Raw genomic sequence first — 22,882 nt, 5'->3', positions numbered from 1 at the left:
TTTTAACACAACATGAAGCATGAAACTTACACTAACCATATATTAAAGATCATACATCATAAGGAAACATATACAAGCATAGTTAGGTTTCAAAACTTTTCTCTAAGCCTTTCTTCCATTCTTGGCCGAAACCTAAAGAGTAGGGTTCTAGGTTTTTAACACAACATGAAGCATGAAACTTACACTAACCATATATCAAAGATCATACATCATGAGGAAGCATATACAAGCATAGTTAGGTTTCAAAACTTTGCTCTAAGCCATATATTCAATCTTGGCCGAAACCTAAAGGTAAGGTTCTAAACTTTTTAATACAACATGTAGCATGAAAACTTAAACTAACGACATGTAAGAGATCATACATCATGAAGAAGCATAAACAAGCATGGTTAGATTTAAAAACTTTGCTCTAAGCCTTATATTCAATCTTGGCCGAAACCTAAGGGGTAGGGTTCTAGGTTTTTAACACAACATGAAGCATGAAACTTACACTAACCATATATCAAAGATCATACATCATGAGAAAGCATATACCAGCATAGTTAGGTTTCAAAACTTTTCCCTAAGCCATATATTCAATCTTGGCCGAAACCTAAAGGTAAGGTTCTAAACTTTTTAATACAACATGTAGCATGAAAACTTAAACTAACAACATGTAAGAGATCATACATCATGAAGAAACATAAACAAGCATGGTCAGATTTAAAAACTTTGCTCTTGTTGGTTGCTACTCGGAAAACCTAATGGTTCCACTGTACAAAAATTTTGTACAAAGGTCTGAACCTTTTCCTAGCTACCATGTGTTCTTTTAAATTAAACTTGGATCGCCTGCGGAACTTAACACATTTAATCCAAAGTTTAATTTATTTGTTCTTTTAGGTTTAGACTTGGATCTCCTGCGGAACTTAACACTTTCGATCCAAATCACCTAGGTTATTAAATTCATTAAATATTAATTTCCAAAATTGGCTTTCAGTACTGACGTGGCGAGGCACATGACCTTCTTGGATATGGGAGCAACCACCACCGACTAGACAAAGCCTTTTAAGGAAAGCTAATATTTAATTTCCTTAAATAACTTTAGGTCAACCGAAAAGAACAATCAAATCACAAGGAAAAGAAAAAACTAAAGAACACAACATCGAAAACAAATTCGAAATACTAGAATCGCATGCCTCTTGTATTTGGTATTTTTACAAAGAAATAAAACTAGCATGATGCGGAAAAACATTACTAGTTATACCTTTCTTTTGAAGACAAAGACCTCTTGATCTTCTACCGTATTCTTCTTCTAACCTCGGACGTTGTGTGGGCAACGATCTTCCGAGATGAGAACCACCTTTCCACCTTCCTTCTTTCTTCTAGATTTCGGCCACAATAAATTTCTTCAAGGATGAAGAATTTCGGCCACCACCAATGCTCCAAGGGATGCTAGAGACGAGGCTTGCTTTCTCTTCTTCTTCTCCTTCCTTGATCCGGCCACAAATAAGAGCTCCACCAAGAAGATAGGTTTCGGCCAACAAGAGGAGAGGAGAGAAATAGGGTCGGCCACCAAAACCAAGGAAGAGAGGGAGGAAAAGAATAGAGGTTGTTCACCCATGAAGGCTCCTCCACCTCCTCTTTTATAATCCTTGGTCTTGGCAAATAAAGAAATTTTAATAAAAACTTCCTTAATTCTTTTGCCATGAAAAGGAAAAATTTATTTAATTAAAAATAATTTTTCTTCTCGTTATTATAATGGCCGGTCACACCAAATCTCCAAGCAAATAAAAATTTTAAACATAAATTAAAACTTCCTTATTTGCTTCCGGAAATTTTATAAAAAATTTCTCCAATAATTTTTATCCCTTCATGATTGGTTAAAAGGAAATTTTATAAATTAAATCTTTCTTTAAACATGTGGATAATTTCCGGAAAGTTATCTCTAAAAATTAAAATCTCCTTTCAATCTACAAATAAGGAAAGATATCAAATCTTTTCTTAATCTTTTGTAGAAACTAATAAAAGAGAATTATTAATTTTTAAACTTTTAAATCATGAACATGGTTAAAAGGAAAGTTTTTACCAAAATTAAAATCAACCTTTTATTCTACAAATAAGGAAAGAGATTTAGCTCTTCTCTTAATCTTTTGTAGAATCTTATAAAAGGAAAGATTTAAATTTTTAAACTCCCTTTTAAATCATGTTATCCACATAAGAAAATTTTAAAAAATAAAAATCCTTTTATTTTAATTTGGGCCGGCCACACCAAGCTTGAACCCAAGCTAGGGCCGGCCACCTTGAAGCACACATGAACCAAACTTTGGCCGGCCCTTGCTTGGTCTCCAAGCTAACTTGGCCCATGGGTAAGAAGGTGGGTATAGGTGGGTATAGTACTTATAATTAAGAGGCTACGATGGGGACAGGAGGAATTGGTTTGGTCTCCCGATAAAATTAAGCATCTCGTGTTCACCGAAACAACTTAATTTTATCAATAATAATTTATTCACTAGAGAACTATTATTGAACTATCACACCAATCCCAAATTACATTTGAGCTCCTTCTTATTATGAGTAGTTTCCCTGTGTTTAAGATAACAAATGTCCACTAATTAAGTAAGTTACTGACAACTCACTTAATTAATATCTAGCTCCAAGAGTAGTACCACTCAACTTCATCGTCATGTCGGACTAAGTCCACCTGCAGGGTTTAACATGACAATATTTATGAGCTCCTCTTGGGGCCATTCTCAACCTAGATCACTAGGACACAGTTTCCTTCTATAATCAACAACACACACTATAAGTGATATCATTTCCCAACTTATCGGGCTTATTGATTTATCGAACTAAATCTCACCCATTGATAAATTAAAGAAATAAATATCAAATATATGTGCTTGTTATTATATTAAGATTAAGAGCACACACTTCCATAATAATTGAGGTCTTTGTTCCTTCATAAAGTCAGTATAAAAGGAACGACCTTAAATGGTCCTACTCAATACACTCTAAGTGTACTAGTGTAATTATATAGTTAAGATAAACTAATACCTAATTACACTACGACCTTCCAATGGTTTGTTCCTTTCCATCTTGGTCGTGAGCTACTGTTTATAATTTATAAGGAACCGATAACATAATCTTCTGTGTGTGACACCACACACCATGTTATCTACAATATAAATTAATTGAGTAACTACATTTATCGTAAATGTAGACATTTGACCAATGTGATTCTTATTTCTAGATAAATGTTTATACCAAAAGCTAGGCTTTTAGTATACATCCTAACAGCTCTAAGCCTTATATTCAATCTTGGCCGAAACCTAAGGGGTAGGGTTCTAGGTTTTTAACACAACATGAAGCATGAAACTTACATTAACCATATATCAAAGATCATACATAATGAGGAAGCATATACAAGCATAGTTAGGTTTCAAAACTTTTCCCTAAGCCATATATTCAATCTTGGTCGAAACCTAAAGGTAAGGTTCTAAACTTTTTAATACAACATGTAGCATGAAAACTTAAACTAACAACATATAAGAGATCATACATCATGAAGAAGCATAAACAAACATGGTTAGATTTAAAAACTTTGCTCTAAGCCTTATATTCAATCTTGGCCGAAACCTAAGGAGTAGGGTTCTAGGTTTTTAACACAACATGAAGCATGAAACTTACACTAACCATATATCAAAGATCATACATCATAAGAAAGCATATACAAGTATAGTTAGGTTTCAAAACTTTTCCCTAAGCCTTTCTTCCATTCTTGGCCGAAACCTAAAGAGTAGGGTTCTAGGTTTTTAACACAACATGAAGCATGAAACTTACACTAACCATATATCAAAGATCATACATCATAAGGAAGCATATACAAGCTTAGTTAGGTTTCAAAACTTTTCCCTAAGCCATATATTCAATCTTGGCCGAAACTTGCAAGGCAATTCCCTAGGTTTTTCAAACCACCTTTAAACATAAAGCATACGAGGGCTACTTGTACTGTAGGTGAGGGAATACTTACTTCCTTTCGCTAAAGAACAAGACCCTTGTTGAGAAGTTTGCCTAGGAAGAAGATCCCCTTTAACTTGGTTTCGGCAAATGAAGGAAATGGTCGGGAATTTCGGTGGAAGAAGAAAGGACGAAATAGAGAGAAGACAAAATGAAAATTTTCCTTCCTCCCTCTTATTTATGCCAAAATGAAGGAAGAAGACAAAACCATCTTCTCATTGGGAAGGAAGAAGAGAACTCAAACTTCTCCTTCTAAGTCTCCTTCTAAGTGAAGGGGCCTTCAGCTTAACTACAATCTCCCTTCTTTTCCTAACAGCACACCCCTGCTGGGGCTACTGGTTATTACCTAAAACTACTTGCTAAGAGGTCCAAGGTTCAAACCTTGGTCATGTCTCTTTTTGGTTCTATTTCCTTTTTATTTTTTGAAAAATCTACATAAAGCCTATTTTAATCATGGGAGAAATTCATAAAATTGCTAGGGATCCTACGGGTGTTACAGTACCGCTGGATAGGCCAGGGAAGGTACCCCTGGTGCTGTTGCATAAGCCAGGGCAGATACCGCTGGTGTCACTGCAGGGTCAATATAGGTAGGAGTGACTGGAGGTACGATAGGTAGTAGTACCAGATAAGGAGCAACTGGTACTGTTGGTGCAGGTGCCGAGTACGCAGTTGCAAACACAAGTGACGGTGGTGTCGGGTACACAGTAATAACAGCTGGAGGAGATGTCAGGTACACAGCAGGCATGACCGGAGGAGGTGTCGGGTACGCTGCAGCAGACACTACTGGTGGAGGGGCCGGATATGCCGCAGGTGGTATCGCTGGTGGTACCGTGAATACTGTAGGGGTGGGTCCGACAGGTATGGTTGGGGTAAGTATCTCTGGAGAAGGAACCGTCAGAAATTGAGAGCCTGACGTGCCTATAATACTATGAGGAATCTGTCCCTGACCGACAGGCTCGATTTCAGCAGACCTCTCTCGCGACTTCGTCGCTAGGTATTCCAACGCCCTCTTACGTGGCCGTCCTGCGCCATGTCTCAGCGTGGGAACACGTGTAACTCACTTCATATCTGTTAAATTATTACACAGGAATTACTACGAGTATCAAAATTATAAAATTAATCATCATACTTATTTGCCGTTTGGAGATGTTCTGTCGCTGCCAAGTCCCCAATATGACCTTGTCAAATAATACCTCGGAACTCCGAAACATGAAAATCGATGAAAAATCGTATAAAATATGAAAATACCCAGATTAACTCGCAAAACTGGGCTCTGATACCAAATAAATTGTCATGCCCCGAGGGAGTCCTTGTCGGTGAAATTCCGACAGCATCTCCCCTGTACGTGTGATAATTTGAAACTTATCTATAAGCCCTTAGGGCCTCTTAATCCTCGGGCAACGCGGCCGGAACATATTCAATAATTAAATAAACAATCCATGTAGTTTATATAATACAGACTCCGGCTGACAATCACAACCACGCAGTTTAATGAAAACCTACTCCACTACAACGAGGAAAATACAACCCATAACGTAAAACTATCGTAGCAAAAAACATGGGCATTATACCCGAATCACGATATAAAATCCACGAGTGCAAGACACATGCATCACTAGTATGTATATATATAACAAGAAAACAAAGATTGAAAACAAAAATCGTCACAACACGGAGTGGGGACTAGCGACTAGAACCTCCTGACAGCTTCAATTTGAAATAGGAAATAAGCAACGGGGTGAGTTCAAGAACTTAGCTGGTATCGAACTGACATGCATAATAAGATATATATATCAGTAATAATCATGAAGTACAGTCTCCTGATCAAAAACAGGAAATGCAAAAACTGAACAAACAAAGAAAATGTACTCACCAGGACCTCCTATACGGATATAAGGGTCGTCAGACCAAATACCTCATGTCTCCTGTTTGCATGTCAATCATATGCAATCATAAAAATGCAACATTCAATGTGCAGCAATCACATGCAATAAATACAATCCATGCATATGATGCAAATGACATGGTCTCCCTTGATGCTAGTCAGCCACCTCACACGCGATGGTGAGATCGAGTGGGTAGAGCTATGACAACTGTGCACTCTGTCATCACTACTCCTGAGTGACTGAGTGGACAGGATGCTGTCGGAGTACACCAGTCCTCCTACCCCCAAACAGAGTGGGGGATCCAAAGCTCTCATCTCCCTGTGGCATAGTCAAGAGGAGGGATCTTTGCACGCTACCACGAAGAAGTCACCACTACTCATGAGTGGACTAGCGGAGTCCTAACAGAGCAAACTGCACACACACCTTGCCTGAAATACCACTAACTCATGAGTGGTTGTGTGTGTGCATGTCATGTAACTGGCGATGTGCTCAACAACAATGGAGCCAACAATCGCATAGCCTGTAATCATGCAAAATGGTGCATGACACTAAGCATGTAAATCCTGAAAATACCAGCCTCCTCATAATGTGTACCAAAAAGGAAACCAAGTCCATAACAATGACCTAGGTACACATGTCAGATGATAAACCTAGGTACACATGCCAAGTAATAAAACTGAGTACACAAGCCAAGTATATCTAGTAGCTAGACATGTATCCGGTAACGCATTGTATGTCACTACATAAGTACACATGGCAAGAATAAAAAAGGACATACACATAAATACACAACAGATAACAAAATATGTATACTATGGGTATCAAGTAGTGACATACCAAGCAGATATCAACATAACTATTACTACTAGTTATAACTCACTAAGCATATCAGAATGACAATATCAAAAAGATAATTCAAAGGTACCTGCCTAAAAAATGGAGATCGTATCCGAAATAGATCCCACGTCGAGACACTCGTATCGAATCAAAGTCCTATAACAACATGTTATATTTAGCTAGTTACATAAGAAGTAAATAACGAAACAACTCCCCCACCTAATTAGAGTAACTCTAATCCAACATGGTTATAGATTAATTCCCCAATCAACCTTAACCATACTACAACTCCAATTAATATCAACAACTTCTTCATCATTAATAGAAAATTAATCTCCACAAACAACCACCAGATTGTATCATTCCAAATTCCAATTTCATATAATAAAATTAATTACCCACATAATTACCACGAATCAGATTCTAAATACATGAAAGAAACAACATGGAATGGGGTTCTTGTTGCCTCATAGCTTATTACCGTGGATGCTCACTGTCCTAGCAGCAACTCACAACAACAGGTGATCACCAATGGTGCTGCCAGCGCAAACAGAGGAGACAAGAGGACTCAAGGCATTTCGTCAAACATATGTCCTGCATCACCAACATGAATGGTTAGAACAAGAAACACCACTGCCTTCCAAACAATAATCCCCAAATCAATACCATATAAGGATCAAATACTCACCTACAAATTTTGCGACGAAGCAACAGAATACCCCTGACGAGCAAGTGGAAAGAAGGATCGGTATGTGGGAGAGAGTTTCAAAGATTAACACTGCCCTCATAGAGCCAGCTCTGGCCCAGACCTAGCACCGATGGTTGTGGCTTCAACTTGACGAAGGAGATCGGTGAGACGCCGGAAAGGAGAAGAACGGCTCGGCGCTGCAGCTTGCGGGAATTTGAAAAGAGGAGGATCACTCACTCTTGAAGCTCCTAGGTTAGATCCACACCAGCGATGCCGAGGGGAGGAGACAAGAACCGGCGAAGACCGGGGCGATCGCAGTGAAGAGGAAGAAATGAATTAGAGCTGCTAATCAGGAGAAGATAAAGAAGAGGAAGGGGAAGAGCCTCGGTGTCGCGTCGGGTTGGGGAAGATGAAGAGGAGGTCGGTGTTGCTCGGCGTCACGAGAGGGAGAGGAGGAGACGACGTCGGGTGAGGATGAGTTTAGGGCTCGAGAAAAGAAAAAAAGGAAAATAAAAGAAATATTTAAAGAAATTAAACATTTCCTCATTCAAATAGGGTAGCTTAAACATACTTTTCCTTAACCCAATAATTTATCCCCTTAACATACGTCATTCAAGCTCCGATTAAATCTTAGAAAATTTTTAAAAATTCTAATAAGATTATTTTCTCAAATAACATTATTATTTAATTATTATTATTTGGGTACCGTATTTTATAATCAGGCCATGGTGATTAGCTTTCTTTAAGGTTTGTTCAACCATAAAAAATATATTTGGTTTTGATATTCTAATCTGCTCATTTCTAAATATTATATTACTATATGTTTCAGACATCCCTATTTACATATTCATCACGATCATCATCATCATCTTTCTATCCGGGTATCATTTTTATTACATGTAAAATTCGTTATACATATATGCAACATTTTGAATTATATATCAATCTGATCATAAGCTATCGTATTTGACTTTCTGTAAAATTTTATATTACTAGTTTTCTTTGAAGTATTTGTTACCATGGTATGAATTTATATATTTGATTATGTACATTTAGATTTATATATGAATATTTGTTTATATTATTATGTTCGTATTTTATTTAGATTATGTTTTGTTTTGTTTAGCTTGTGTTTGTGTTTGTTTCTATCTGTTTTTCTATCCATAATACTATTTTGTTTGTTTGTGCTATATGAATTGTTACAATTAGATTAGTTTATTTGTATATATGGATTGTTAGGATATATAAAATGTGATTGTATATATGGATTATTAGGATGTGTAAAATGTGATTGTATATATAAATTGTAAAATGTGATGTTTATATGTATGAAATGTCATCGCTTATGATAGTTTTATATAGATATGTAAATTATAAACTGAGTAGATCCCGATTGTAAGCTGTCCTATTTTTTTTACTGACGGAATATCGACAGAAACTTTGTTTCCTTCGATATTTAATTTTGATAATCACCGATGGAAATACTCTTTCCGTCGGTGATTATCGACGAAAATACTCTTTCCGTCGGTGATTATCGACGGAAATTCTGTTTATGTCGGTAATCACCATCGGAAAGAGTATTTCTGTAGATAAATTTAGTTGCGGGGAACAATATTCTCGGTGGCATTTATCAACGAAATATTTATTCAGTCAGAAAAAAAATCGACATAATATTTATTTTGATCGTAAAACTCCATTTCAACGAATGATATCCCAACAAATACTTTTTCATCGATAAACGAATATACCAACGGATTCTCAATGAAAAATTTCATCGACAAACCCAATTAATTTTGTAGTAAGAGTTTATGCCCTCTCTCTTGATGTGCGCATGAGGGCAACAGGCTTTCAAGGGTATGCTTTCGTATTTAATATTTTTTAATATGTTTTTTAAAATATTTATTTATTTTTATCAAATTATTATTTTTACATAAATAAATGTATAAAATTTAAAATATTAATATAATTATAAATATTAAATTAAAATATTAATTAATATTTTATATACAACAAATGATATTTTATATAAAAATAAATGAAAAATAAAAATAAAAATAAATAATTTGATAATGTGGTTATTTGTTAGGAAGGTTTATGAGACTATGAGAGTAGAGAGATTTTTTAACAGAAGTGAGATGTTTATTTTTATTTTTATTTTTATTTAGATATGACGGATGATTAACAGCAGGCATTATCGCCTCCACATCTTTATCTGGGCCCACTAATTTCCCTTAAATAGAACACGTTGGAAACGAGCCGCTGTTGGAAAAGGAAATCTCATCTCCGACGCAAAGCCAGCTGTAAAATCGATTAGATCCTCGCCACGCGGCGACATGTATCAAAGAATATTCGCTAAAATAATTCGCTCGCCGCTTAGCCGCTGCTGGTAAAGGAAATCTCATCTTCGACGCAAATCCAACCGTAAAATCGATTAGATCCTCGCCACGCGGCGACATGTATGAGAGAATATTCGCTAAAATAATTCTCTCGCTGCTTAGCCGCTGCTGGAAAAGGAAATCTCATCTTCGACGCAAATCCAGCCGTAAAATCCGATTAGATCCTCGCCACGCGGCGACATGTATCAGAGAATATTCGCTAAAATAATTCGCTCGCCGCTTACTACCCGTAGAATTTTATTTTCCAAATTTGTCCCTGTATTTTTTTATATATTATTAATATGACGAACGGCTTGCAAATTGCTAATTATCTTTAATTTTTTGTCATTTTATCCCTATCATATGATATTTTTAATATATATATATACACACACCTTGAGACAGTGTCAACTTAGTGTTATATATCCATAGATGATTGTCAAGTTATTGCTAAAATATGTAATCTTGATTTTTAGGTTACTCATCGTGAGTATTTTTTAATTTATCATGATATATAATGAGAACTTTCATGTGATTAAGTCGATTACCTCAAGTTTAGTATTATCTGATTTATCATATATCTTTTTATTTAAAAATTTATTTTTGAGATTATGATATAACGGAAAAGTGTTAAGTTGTTACCTAGACACTTATGATAATTTGTGAAGATATTTTTTTATCAAATGAGGTACTCAATCATGAGATGTTGGACTTGATTTATTCTCAAGGTTTAATATTTTTTTATTTATAAAATTGATATTTCCAATCCTTTAAAATGATTAGCTATCGCGTTAAGTGTTGTATGTGTAATATAATATATGAATATATGTAAATTAATATCCAACGTATTAGTAGTGCAATGTAACATACTCTCATTCATAAAAAAAATAATTTAATTTTTTATATAAGATATTAAACTGATAAGAATAGATACTATACTTAGATCTTAATTAGGTTGAGAAAGATATATTTTCTAATATAATCAATCTAAGAAATTTATAGAAATTTCTTCATAGTATTATCAATTTTAAGATATATGATTAAAAAAAAATTATAATACTACATATTTTTTTAATATAAAAAAATTTAAAAAATTATTAATAAATCTTAAAATTATTTTTAATATGAAAAAGATTAAAAAAATTATTAACATAATTTAATTTTAGATTTTATCAAAATTAATTATTAAAAGTATATATATATATATATATATATATATATATATATATATATATATATATATATATATATATATATATATTTCTTAATTAAATAGTAATACAATATTTTTTTTAAAGAATTTAATCCGTAACATTTTGAAAACCAAATGGACGTTTTCGTTTAATTAGGTCTCTAAACTCACAAATAGTTTCAGCATTTCTCGATTTTTTAATATTATCATATTACAATTTAATTAAGAATATGAATATTTAGTAACCCACTCTCAAATAATTTGATGTAGTTTAAAATTAAGTTATGTTAATATTTTTTTATATAAAAATAATTTTAAATTTTATTAGTAATTTTAAATTTTATTTTTTCACATTTTAATACATTTGTATTGATTATTCTGACATATCGTGAGATTTAATTAATAATTTAATTTCTTCTATTTGTATCGTTTTCTTTTACTGTCTTAATTTTCATTATTTTTCGTTGTTCTCTCCTCTTTCTAATTTTTACTATAACTTTATTTTATTCCTTTTATATCACAACGTATCAATTAATATATTTAAATTGTTTGATATAACCATATCAATTCATTTATATTTCATCAATCAATTTTTTTAAAAAATCACAACCATACCTACCTATCTCTATATCTCACATACCATGTCATCGTTTCTTCACGTGATATAAAATATACTTATTATATAACGTAAGGTATAATTAATAATTTTTTTTACTTTAATTTTAGATTTAGTTTTACCTGTTATATATGAATTTAGAATATCGTACATATGATTTTATTTAGAAATTTAATTTCTAGAAAACTTATGTATTATTAAATAAAATTATTTAATTACTTCACCGTAATCACGTAACGCAGGTGCGTGAACCGCTATTAAACTGTGTTCATTGATACTAAAATAAGACAATAGAAAGGAATAGATTTGTGTGAACTAAAAAAATTCATAAAACTACAAGAACTTAAATAAAACAAAACTGAATAATTGAAAATGGGTTGAGATAAAAGCCGGGGGGAAGGAGAAGGATCCGAGAGAGAGAGAGAGGAATCGAAGAGGGGAATAACGTGAAATAGGGTTTGCTTAATTTGATCCTCCTCCTCCTCCTCCTCCTCCTCTCTCTCCCCTCTGCATCTTCTTCGTTCCCCATCGAAGCCTTCAAATTGATGGGGCGGAATTCCAAGTTCCCCTTGTCGAGATGCGAGGTGGCGGCGGCTGTCGGCGTTGTGGCCAGCCTGGGATTGGGCTTGGCGGCCGTCTACTTTTCCATGCCGTCCTCCGACTACAGTTTCCTCAAATTGCCCCGCACGCTTGAAGATATCCAGGATTTGAGGTGAGATTTCTTCAAAATTGGGGATTCTCCTGGAATAGTGATATCGATTTATCTATATTCTTTTGGCGTGTCTCAAGAGCCATATCTTCTGTTTAGGTTTTGGTTCGTGAATTTACATCTGTTCATACTTTGTTATTTTTCGGGGTATTTATGTTTGATGCGGAAAAAACTCAACCTTCTTTTTGTATTAGAATCACGGATCCTTCTCTTCGAATTCTTGTCGCCTTGTCTAGTTGTTTTCAGTTTTTAACCTATGAATTCATTGCAAATGATCGGAAAACCCAGAGGCTGCCTGTGAATCGTACTCTTTAATATCTTCGGATGTCTACGTTTTGGTTATGATTCAAGGTTTAGTACCATTGCAGGGAATTTCATTGTGATGTTATTTTTTGCCAACATTAGTGGAATATTATGCGATTCTGCTCAAAATAAAGGATCCTGTTCCCTCAGATTGTGAAGAGTTATTACTGTTAAAACATGTTTTTTTATTGTAAAGGTTTCCATAGATTTACGTTCAGGGTTAAGATTTTGCCTCAGAGATGCATATTCTCATATTTGTGAATCATAGTGTAAATGCATATTTTGCTGCTATGATATCTTGCTGGTCTGGCTAGGTCAAGGGAGGGAATGAATAGACGGTGAGCTCAATTCGTTCAAACCTCACACTTAAAAACAAACAAATACAAGTTTATTAATACGAATGTGCTTGTGTGAATAATTGTGTAGTTTAGGGAGAGAATAGACTACCAAAAGTTTGAGTTGAAGCCGCCTTTGCATGTAAATTTCATCTTGGTGCAGGCTAGTACTTACAGAAGTGCAAGCTTTTCTGATGCTCTTATTGAATCTCTTTGATGTAGGGACAATCTTGAGAGTTATACAAGTGACTACACCATACAGGTTCTAGTGGGCTACTGCACAGTCTACATTTTTATGCAAACTTTCATGATTCCAGGGACAATTTTTATGTCTCTTCTAGCCGGTGCACTTTTTGGAGTTGTGCGTGGTGTAGCCCTGGTTGTCTTTGCGGCAACAGCCGGTGCATCCTCATGCTATTTCCTGTCATATTTAATAGGACGGCCCTTGGTCTTCTCATTGTGGCCAGACAAGCTAAGTTTCTTTCAAAAACAGGTGCTTCTTCGCTATCGACATTATTTCATTTGCTATCGAGTTCCTTTGAGAATTGGTTTGCTGATGTAGCAATAACACTGGGTGTCTAGGTGGCTAGAAGAAGAGAGAAGTTGTTAAATTACATGCTTTTTCTCAGAGTTACTCCAACACTGCCAAATACTTTCATCAATGTCGCTTCACCCATTGTTGATGTCCCTTATCACATCTTCTTCCTGGCTACCATCATCGGGCTAATTCCAGCTGCTTATGTCACAGTCAGGGTAACCTTTCTACCTTGTAACCAATTCACCATAGTCTCATGATATTCCTATATCACTCTTCGTGCATTTTTATAGAACTTTCCTACATGTTACATGTATTTCAGGCTGGAATTGCTATCGGAGAGCTTCGATCGGTAGCAGACCTTTACGATTTCCAAGCAATAGCAACACTATTCTTAATAGGGATTGTTTCAGTGACCCCCACTCTGATAAGCAGAAGTCAAGCCCTAGATAATGCATAGGAAGGAAAAACGTAAACTGACCTCGGTTTCGCTCATTCATTCCTACTTGCATTCGATTATTCGATGGACCGAGTTTCTGAAGTTTGATGATTCCATGCTGCTGATCAGACCCTGTTATACACTTTTTTAATTATAATGCAAATTCATGGGATACAGATGCAAAGATTTGTAAATAATAATGTCAAGTGTATGATGATAAGTGTATGATGATGCAAACTCAATGTAAATATTTCTTCATGTGTAAATTGTTGTAGGGCATGATTTCTGTTGTATGCTTATCGTCCACGATCACTGTGAAAATTATTTTAAAAAATAGATGTAAAGGAGGGTCAAATATAAAATTATTCTAAAAAGAGTTGTTAATCTAAATTAAATCGGGGATGGAGATCGGGCCTATTGGAATTGGGCTCTTGTCATAGGCGGGCCAATTAACATGCGTCGCTTCTTGACGATGCCGAATTCCGAAATTGGTTCCGATCTCTTGGTCCATCCGGCGGCGTTGGCATCCGATGTCTGCTTCGATCGCTATGGCAGAGAGCAGCAGATCCGGCGGTCATGCGCTTCTCGATGGTAGCACTCGATCGTTCCTAGTAATGCCAACTGCGTCTTCTTCTTCTTTTGTTTCTCGCAATTCTCGGCCAGACTTTAGCGAATGATCCCTTTCTTTCTTGGCTTCTTACGTGCGGGCGTAACCCTAGAAAGTTTCCGTTGAGAAGAGTCGGTCTTTGAGAGAAGAACTCTCTAACTTCCGGTGTGCATGATAGTTTCGCACATCGAGTACTTTTATCTTTGATTTGATGTTGCTTATGCCTTAGCGAAGTCATTTGGAGTTGAGGTTCTCCCTGAGGTCTGGAAACACTCTTTGCAACTTGCAGCGATCTAATTTTCGAATCGTGTTCACAGATAAAGCTATTATGTGTTATTGGACTGGATTTCGGTATTCCTGACCCAAGCTCCTAAGTATCTCCTCTTTGTCAACATGTGAAAAGAAGAGTGTAGGTATGTTCACCAGCATCAGTTTGTAGTGGGCCGAACACGCAAGGAGACATGGCCTTTTCCTCCTTGCTGTTGTTATCTTGTGGTTGCGGTGCATATGTTGAATGTAGGGTTCGAGGGATGTTTTTATCTTTTTGTATTTATATATTAGTGTAAGCCTGATGTCATGTATTTCTTATCCTCGTTATTTTATATTCCTTTTTAGGAGCCCAAACGGCTTGGGATATGCTTTCAGAGGAGCAAATGCAGAAACCTATCACTACGGGTTGTGAGGAACTTGATACAATACTTGGAGGTGGAATACAGTGCAAAGCAGTAACTGAAATTGGTCAGTTTTTTTTGGTTAAATTACATTGGTTTCTTGATGCTTGCATATTGCTATGAAGCTTAATGATCAGTATTTTTTTTTTAAATTTCTATGTGCACTTATATAAAGCACATCATCCATTGATTAGGAGAGATGCTGTCCATTTTGTATTCATGGCTGTGTTCCTTCCTGCAATCTCTCTTACAATTTATCCAGTCCTTATTCTATTATATTCTTTTAATGTGGCATTTTCATCCTGGCTTCTGCAAAAAACATATTGCAGCCTCCTGTTGTCGCATGCATCTATGTATTTCAGTTCTCATTGACTTGTGTAATTTCCAGGAGGAATTCCAGGAATTGGTAAAACACAACTTGGGTACGTCTAGCTATTTGAATTTCAAATAGTATATGAAGGATTTGGATATGCAACATTACTTTATGCCAGAATTTTACAGGATTCAACTAGCAGTCAATGTCCAAATTCCTGTACAATATGGTGGTCTTGGTGGAAAGGCAGTTTACATAGGTGACACCAAACGAATCTAAGATGCTTACCTAGATAGGTTTATATTGACTTTGAAATGGATTTTTTTTTTAATCTTAAGCAGTAGCATAGATATTATTTTTTGATGGTGACAGATACAGAAGGCAGCTTCATGGTTGAACGTGCACACCAAATTATTGAAGGATGTATTGCTGATTTGTTTGAAAATTTTGAGCATAGGAAGCAGTCTTTAGTGTGCCCAGACATATTGCAACCTAACAGCTTCCTGGCTAATATATTCTACTTCCGCATCTGCAGTTATACTGAGCAAATTGCAGCTGTTAACTATTTGGAGAAATTTCTTGAAGAACATCAAGATGTAAATTGAATACTTTTATTCCCTATTTACTTAAAGAAAACTCTTTATCTTTTGCTGTTTATCATACTGCTATATTTTTCTAATAAAGATGCTTGTTTTCTTGTACTGAAAACAATTAGCAAAAGTTATTTTCATTCACGAAAGACCATTGGTTAAAGTGAATCTGCATTAACGATAACAATTCATGCTTCAATCTTAAATGTCTATTCCTCATCAACATAGCATAATTTATTTTGAACAAGGCCTTCTTTGTAATCCACATCTACAATTTACTCATTTTGGTTTATGCGAATTGATTATCATACACATGAAAGTAAATAGAGAAAAGAAATATTGGATTAATGTGGTCACATCTCTTTTACAAATTTGCAATAACATGCTTTGACCTGTTTGTATAATTCTCTGTTTTATGGCTGTGTAATCAATGAATCTTCGGTAGGTGAATATAATTGTTGTGGACAGCATCACTTTTCATTTTCGTCGAGATTTTGATGATTTGGCTATGAGAACTAGAGTACTTGGAGGGATGTCATCGAAGCTGATGAGATTTGCAAAGAAGCATAACTTGGCTGTAAGTAGTTACATCTTTGAAGTTCAGAAAAGGATTCCACATTTAACTATTAGTTCAGTTATGCTAGCTAGTTGGTGATGGTGTAACCATTAGAAGGCATTTCATTTTGTGATGTTTCACATTGGAAGCAGTTGGCACAATAAGTTGTGGCTTAGATATATATACTTAATCTTCTGTTTGGTATACATAATCCCAGGGTTTTCCGTTTTGTGCTTGTCCAAGTTAACCAGCTCGCATCATATATTTGTGGTCAAAATAGTTTACTTGTCTGATTATAGTTGTTTCACACAACTTGCTCAAGGGATTGTGTTAAATAAATCATATAAGGTAAATTCTCTTGCTATGCATATGTTCCATGAGTCATCAAAATGTAGACAGGCATATTGGTTGGCAACTGTACTTCTAGGCTACAAATTACTCCTGATAAAGTTATTTTGACATGCTACTTAGTTTTGTTATATTTTCATTGCTAGGATCTTGAATTAGTCAACTCCATCTAGTGAGATAAGACTCGTGGTTGTTGCTAGAATCTTGAATTAAGCACAGTAGTGCATTTCCCCATTTTTGAATTTTATTCTCCTTATTTTCCTATTGTCTTTGCAAAACAGCTGAATCCTCTTTTAACCCTAAGCAGGTTGTTTTGCTGAATCAAGTTACAACAAAGTTTGTGGATGGCTCATTTCAGTTAACTCTTGCTCTTGGTATACTTCCATCCTCTCCTTCCCATATCAATCAATTAAACATTGAATTTATTTTTGTTATGTCATGGAAGAAATATTACATAGTCTATCAATGTTTCTTCTTTCTCATTTGTATGTTTGCATGGAATAGGTGATAGTTGGTCTCATGCATGCACCAATCGGATCATTCTATACTGGAATGGTAATGAACGACACGCATATATCGATAAGTCTCCATCTCTTCGATCAGCCTCCGCACCCTTCCAGGTTACAAGTAAAGGTATTCGAAATGTCACTTCAAATTGCAAGCGTGTCAGGATGATGTGAAGACAGATGTGATTCGAAGAGAAGATGATAACTAGAGTTGTTTCGTTTAGTTTCATATAGTATAAATTGGATTATTAACTGATGTCGAAAACAAAGATAACTCAAGGAGTTTCTTTCAGATACCTGGAACTGCTTCCACAATGTGGTACTTGTAATGTATTAAATGATAAATTAGTTAGTGTTATTGGCTAGTTTTGGGATGATTTGTCAGGTCTTACGAAATTTTTTCATCGGTCATTAGGATAAATCGGGAAGCGCATTGTGGTAGTCCAAGAATCTAATATCTTTTGGTTGCGTATTTCATTTGGAGAAATTTTTTTTATAAATATATCATAACTGGAGATCTAATTCTAGATACCTAAGTGATAATTTAAATGACAATCTGAATAGCTTATTACAGTATCATAACCTCGGGAACTACTTAAAATGCATTAAGGACCTATTTTGAGAGTTATGCTGTTATAATTCTGTCACTATAACTCCTCTTATTTGTTACATTCAAATGGTTACGAAGTACGAAGTTGGCCAAAATGCTTAGAATCCAAAATCTCATTGCCTTGGGATATCTCTGTCTGTTAGGATATATTTAGTTGGGGGTTATTTTTATATAATATTATCAATAAAAATTTTATTTGATTTAAGTAATCGGTAATTTTTGAATAATGATATATGTTCGATATGTTAATAAAAGAGGCATGTAATATGAATTCGAAAAATTTAAAAAAATGAAATATCTTGATTTGAGGATTAACAAAAATTTTTAATCATATATATATATATATATTATACATTAAAATTTTATTACATTATCTAGATTAAATAAAATAAAATAAAATAAAATTATATTTTATTCTTCATAATCAAAATTATATAACTTAAATCAAACACATCTTTAGAGGTAAACTTTTTAGTCTCTAATATACTATCTTAAAATAAAAAAAATATCCCTATATATATATTTTTAAATCCTACGCTATCAATAATTTTTTTACATTATTAATTAATAGTGTCATCCACATTGTTAATTTTGAGATGAAGAAAGCAGATTTAAAATTTCAATATCACTCTAAAATTATAAATCTCACAATTTACACCCTCAATTATTGTATTTTATTTTATTTTTTCATTTCACAAATCTCTTTAAAAGGAAAACAATAAAACCTCCATAGGAACGCCACTATATCTTCCAAACCCCCATGTCTCAATCCCCACCATTATTTCACGATCTGCCATCGGCTCAACCCAAAGGCTATCCGATTGAGCATTTGGCTAGAATCAAATTGAACTATTTGAAAATAAACTAATCTATTATTTTTTAAACTAACGAAATCCATCAAAATTTACCGTTAAAATCAAACACATCAAATCAAATTAATCAATTTTAAAAAAATAATAAAGATTTAATTTATTCAATAAAAATTTAAAAATCTTAATATTTTTTCCTTAATAAAAAAAAAATCAATTTAATTGATTTTGAAAATTCAAAACTAATGACCTATGTTTATTAAAAAACAAACACTTTCGCATAAACTAAATCAAATTTTCGAACTAATAAGATTTTGTAGAGATTTCAGTTTAACCGAAATGAAGCATACGAAAGATCTTTCATAAACACAAGTTTCGGAAGCATAACTAAATTCTCTTTATAATCAAAGTTACTTCCTAACTTTTATGTTCAAGATAGACATAACAAGCTGGAAAAAAAGACTGATACTGACAGAAATATAAGAAACCCAAATCACTGGTCAAAGTTTGCAGGCAGCGCCGAACAAACTGGAGAACAAGTGTTGCTTTCAAATGCATCCAAGTTTTCTTTTGGATGAAAGAAAACTGAATTAAATCTTTACGTCTAGTTTGACATTGTGTAAGTTTCTGGAAATAGATTCTCTTGTCGGAATGAAGAGGATAGATATATCGAGATATGGCTTGAGGAATTCAAGTGCTACTTGCTCACCAACAAACTCTACCACATAAGCTATTTGACCAGAACTCTATAAAATACTAACATTAGAATAATTTCTGAGGGAATTAATGATGAAATGATATGATATCATAGCTAAATACAAACATTTAACTAAGTAATCCACGATTAGAGAAACTAAAGTAATATACTACACTTCACCTTGTATGTTTTCAGTTATTCTTTATCTTCCTGCAACTCCCGGAAGAACAGGCCCTTCACATGGCTGCGTCTCCGGAGTGAATCAGCAAAGAACAGCTATCTACCGATCTTCTTCGTGCTCCCATGAGGATGAGGTCATTGGTCGGACCAACACGAAAAAATTGAATTTTTTGCAGCAGAAAATGCTTGGAAGAAGGTCATACTGCAGAACAAGTTCCCACTATGACTAATCTCTCCGTCTAGGGCTCCGACTTGGTAGGAAGGCCGAGGGCGACTGGGGGAAGAAGAAGAACCCGGGAGAAGGCGGGGCCGGAAGGCCATGCCCCCCCGTTCCAGCTCCCAATGTTTCCGGATGGGGCAACGGAGAGAAGACCGGCGGCGGAGGGTACTGGAACCCCGGAGAAATCAAGGGATACGGCGACCTCGGAGATAAGAGATTTAGGTATCCACTCGGAGAAGGGGAAAGGAACGAGTTTGGACTCATTATCAATCTCGGCGACAGCAGTGCTAGGGGTGGCGGGGAGGGGAAGGGCGGCGGGGGGCGATGGCGAGAAGAGGAGGCGGGGCCGAGGAGGGTGCTCTCGAGGTAGCGCATGTAGGCGGAGACAGGGGAGGAAGCCCAGGCAGGAGCGCGGAGGTTAGGGTTAGGGTGCGGCGGAGGGGCGATTGGGGAGAGCGGGGGAGGGCGGATCTTGAGTAAGCGGGAGCTGGGAGGGCGCGGGCGAGGCGGTGGCTGAGGGCGGAGGTGGTCGCGGGAGGGGGAGCCGGTGAGTTGCTGGACGACGGCGCGGAAGTCGTTCTTGCTGATATTGTATATCTGCTGCGGCGGAGGAGGAGGCGAGGGCTTGCGGATTTGCTTGCTCTGCTTGTTGATACCGAGCGATGGATCCATAGCATGGATTGTTGCAGAGATCGAAGGAAAGGCGTTCGTGGCGGCGGTGGAATCGGGGTGGCGCCGGTTTCGCCTTCTCTTTATAATGGAAATGTGGCGGTGACAAGGAACGAAGGAGACCGGCAGTTGTGTTGACCGCTGCGCTGCGTCCGCGCGAAGAGGGCGGCGGCCAAAGAATAACTTCGGAAGCCGCCGAAGGTTCTAAATTACTATTTTTGGAATGGTGAAAATTTTCGTTCATCTTTTCCCAAAATATCCTTAAAATTTTAAATTTATTAAAATATCCCTCCGTTTTCAAATTGTTATTTATTACACTCATTAAGGGCCTTTAAAATAATTTAAAAATTCTTAAATGTATTTAAAATGTAGATAAAATTTCAAGAGAGGTAAATATCAAAACGCAGCCACTCATCTCATTTTCATGCTAAAAATAATTTTATTTTAATATTATTATAATAATTTTATTTGTAAGATAAAAAAATATTTGAATGAAGCTCTTAAATTATTCAATGTTATTATTGGTTAAAATGGTGAAACTGATAGTACGTATAGATCAAAACTTATTATATTTTAATTATTGTCCATAATTCAATTAACTCATAATGTTTTTAAATATATAAGATGAGTGGGATAATACCCATGGAATATTAACGCGATAATTATATTATTTATTACATTTATTATTTGGCGAATTTTTTCTTCAGCCAGCAACTCAAGGACGGTAACCTCCACTGTAGCCACCGGCTCCACCGTATCCTCCCCCGATTCCCGAGCCACCGCCCGTGCCGCCTCCATAGCCACCAGCACCGCCATAGCCACCTCCTATCCCCGAGCCACCGCCTGTGCCGCCTCCATAGCCACCAGCACCGCCATAGCCACCTCCCATCCCTGAGCCACCGCCAGCGCCCCCACCGTAACCGCCTGCGCCTCCATAGCCGCCTCCTATTCCCGAACCACCGGCCGACCCGCCGCCGTAGCCTCCGGCGCCACCATAGCCGCCTCCTAGTCCCGAGCCGCCGCCAGCACCGCTCCCATAACCACCTGCTCCGCCGTAACCACCCGCACCACCGTATCCAGAGCCTCCGCCGGTTCCGCCGCCTCCTCCTATACCACCTCCGTGCTCTCCCCCGGCACCGTATCCGCCACCGGCCCCACTACCGGCGCCACTTCCGTAGCCTGCGCCGTGTTCTCCGCCTTCTCCGATTGCACTCCCACCACCACCGCCATGGCCGCCTCCGGCTCCCCCACCGGCCGCACCTCCATGCTCTCCTCCTGCACCGTATCCACCACCAGCCCCACTTCCTGCACCACTTCTGTATCCTGCGCCGTGCTCTCCCCCTTCTCCGATTGCACTCCCACCACCACCGCCATGGCCGCCTCCGGCTCCCCCACCGGCCGCACCTCCATGCTCTCCTCCTGCACCGTATCCACCACCAGCCCCACTTCCTGCACCACTTCCGTAGCCTGCGCCGTGCTCTCCCCCTTCACCGATTGCACTCCCGCCGCCACCACCATGGCCGCCTCCGGCTCCGCCACCGGCCGCACCTCCATGCTCTCCTCCAGCACCGTATCCACCACCAGCCCCACTTCCTGCACCACTTCCGTAGCCAGCACCATGCTCTCCGCCTTCTCCGATTGCACTCCCACCACCACCGCCATGGCCGCCTCCGGCTCCGCCACCGGCCGCACCTCCATGCTCTCCTCCAGCACCGTATCCACCACCAGCCCCACTTCCTGCACCACTTCCGTAGCCAGCGCCGTGTTCTCCGCCTCCTCCGATTGCACTCCCACCACCACCGCCATGGCCGCCGCCTCCTCCTCCACCGGCCGCACCTCCATGCTCTCCTCCGGCACCGTATCCACCACCAGCCCCACTTCCTGCACCACTTCCGTAGCCTGCGCCGTGCTCTCCCCCTTCTCCGATTGCACTCCCACCGCCACCGCCATGGCCGCCGCCTCCTCCTCCACCGGCCGCACCTCCATGCTCTCCTCCGGCACCATACCCACCACCAGCCCCACTTCCTGCACCACTTCCATAGCCTGCACCGTGCTCACCGCCTTCTCCAATTGCACTGCCGCCACCAGCGCCAGCACCGCTCCCTCCACCACCGCCGTACCCACCACCATGCTCACCCCCGGCTCCATAACCTACTCCACCGCCGCTCCCTCCGCCAGTACCATACCCACCTCCA

At 37.5% G+C, this 22,882-nt stretch overlaps 3 protein-coding genes and 1 long non-coding RNA gene across 7 annotated transcripts; 2 read left to right on the top strand and 2 right to left on the bottom strand.

Annotated features, from left to right (window-relative positions):
- Positions 1 to 6,814: 6,814 nt before the first annotated feature.
- On the bottom strand, positions 6,815 to 7,898 carry LOC121994144. The gene is made up of 3 exons (XR_006115603.1): positions 7,408 to 7,898; positions 7,201 to 7,313; positions 6,815 to 6,875 (listed from the first exon to the last, which is right to left on the bottom strand). It is a non-coding gene; the product is annotated as an uncharacterized LOC121994144 (long non-coding RNA).
- A 4,081-nt stretch (positions 7,899 to 11,979) lies between these two features.
- LOC121996759 (uncharacterized membrane protein At4g09580-like) lies at positions 11,980 to 14,204 on the top strand. Its single transcript, XM_042550839.1, has 4 exons — positions 11,980 to 12,302; positions 13,160 to 13,430; positions 13,520 to 13,690; positions 13,795 to 14,204. The coding sequence occupies exons 1-4, from the start codon at positions 12,136 to 12,138 to the stop codon at positions 13,930 to 13,932; spliced, it is 747 nt and encodes a 248-aa protein (XP_042406773.1). The 5' UTR covers positions 11,980 to 12,135; the 3' UTR covers positions 13,933 to 14,204.
- Positions 14,205 to 14,328: 124 nt separating this feature from the next.
- On the top strand, positions 14,329 to 17,860 carry LOC121996756 (DNA repair protein RAD51 homolog 3-like). Of its 4 annotated transcripts, none has more exons than XM_042550838.1 (8): positions 14,329 to 14,502; positions 15,134 to 15,256; positions 15,578 to 15,611; positions 15,681 to 15,761; positions 16,038 to 16,098; positions 16,538 to 16,669; positions 17,304 to 17,370; positions 17,501 to 17,860. In XM_042550838.1, exons 1-8 carry the CDS (start codon positions 14,442 to 14,444, stop codon positions 17,674 to 17,676), a joined length of 735 nt encoding a protein of 244 aa, XP_042406772.1. In that variant the 5' UTR covers positions 14,329 to 14,441; the 3' UTR covers positions 17,677 to 17,860. The 4 variants fall into 4 exon arrangements, with proteins under 4 accessions (XP_042406772.1, XP_042406770.1, XP_042406769.1 ...); XM_042550836.1 differs by having other exon boundaries at positions 14,335 to 14,522; positions 15,691 to 15,761; positions 15,875 to 16,098; XM_042550835.1 differs by having other exon boundaries at positions 14,336 to 14,502; positions 15,691 to 15,761; positions 15,875 to 16,098.
- Positions 17,861 to 19,678: 1,818 nt separating this feature from the next.
- LOC121994992 (protein HAIKU1-like) lies at positions 19,679 to 21,503 on the bottom strand. Its single transcript, XM_042548856.1, has 2 exons — positions 21,366 to 21,503; positions 19,679 to 20,891 (listed from the first exon to the last, which is right to left on the bottom strand). The coding sequence occupies exons 1-2, from the start codon at positions 21,501 to 21,503 to the stop codon at positions 20,025 to 20,027; spliced, it is 1,005 nt and encodes a 334-aa protein (XP_042404790.1). The 3' UTR covers positions 19,679 to 20,024.
- Positions 21,504 to 22,882: the final 1,379 nt, after the last annotated feature.

Source organism: Zingiber officinale, chromosome 6A, assembly GCF_018446385.1.
Source record: "Zingiber officinale cultivar Zhangliang chromosome 6A, Zo_v1.1, whole genome shotgun sequence".
Classification (NCBI taxonomy): domain Eukaryota; kingdom Viridiplantae; phylum Streptophyta; class Magnoliopsida; order Zingiberales; family Zingiberaceae; genus Zingiber; species Zingiber officinale.
The sequence above is the reverse complement of the archived record's forward strand: the minus strand, read 5'-3'. Positions and strand labels throughout refer to the sequence as shown.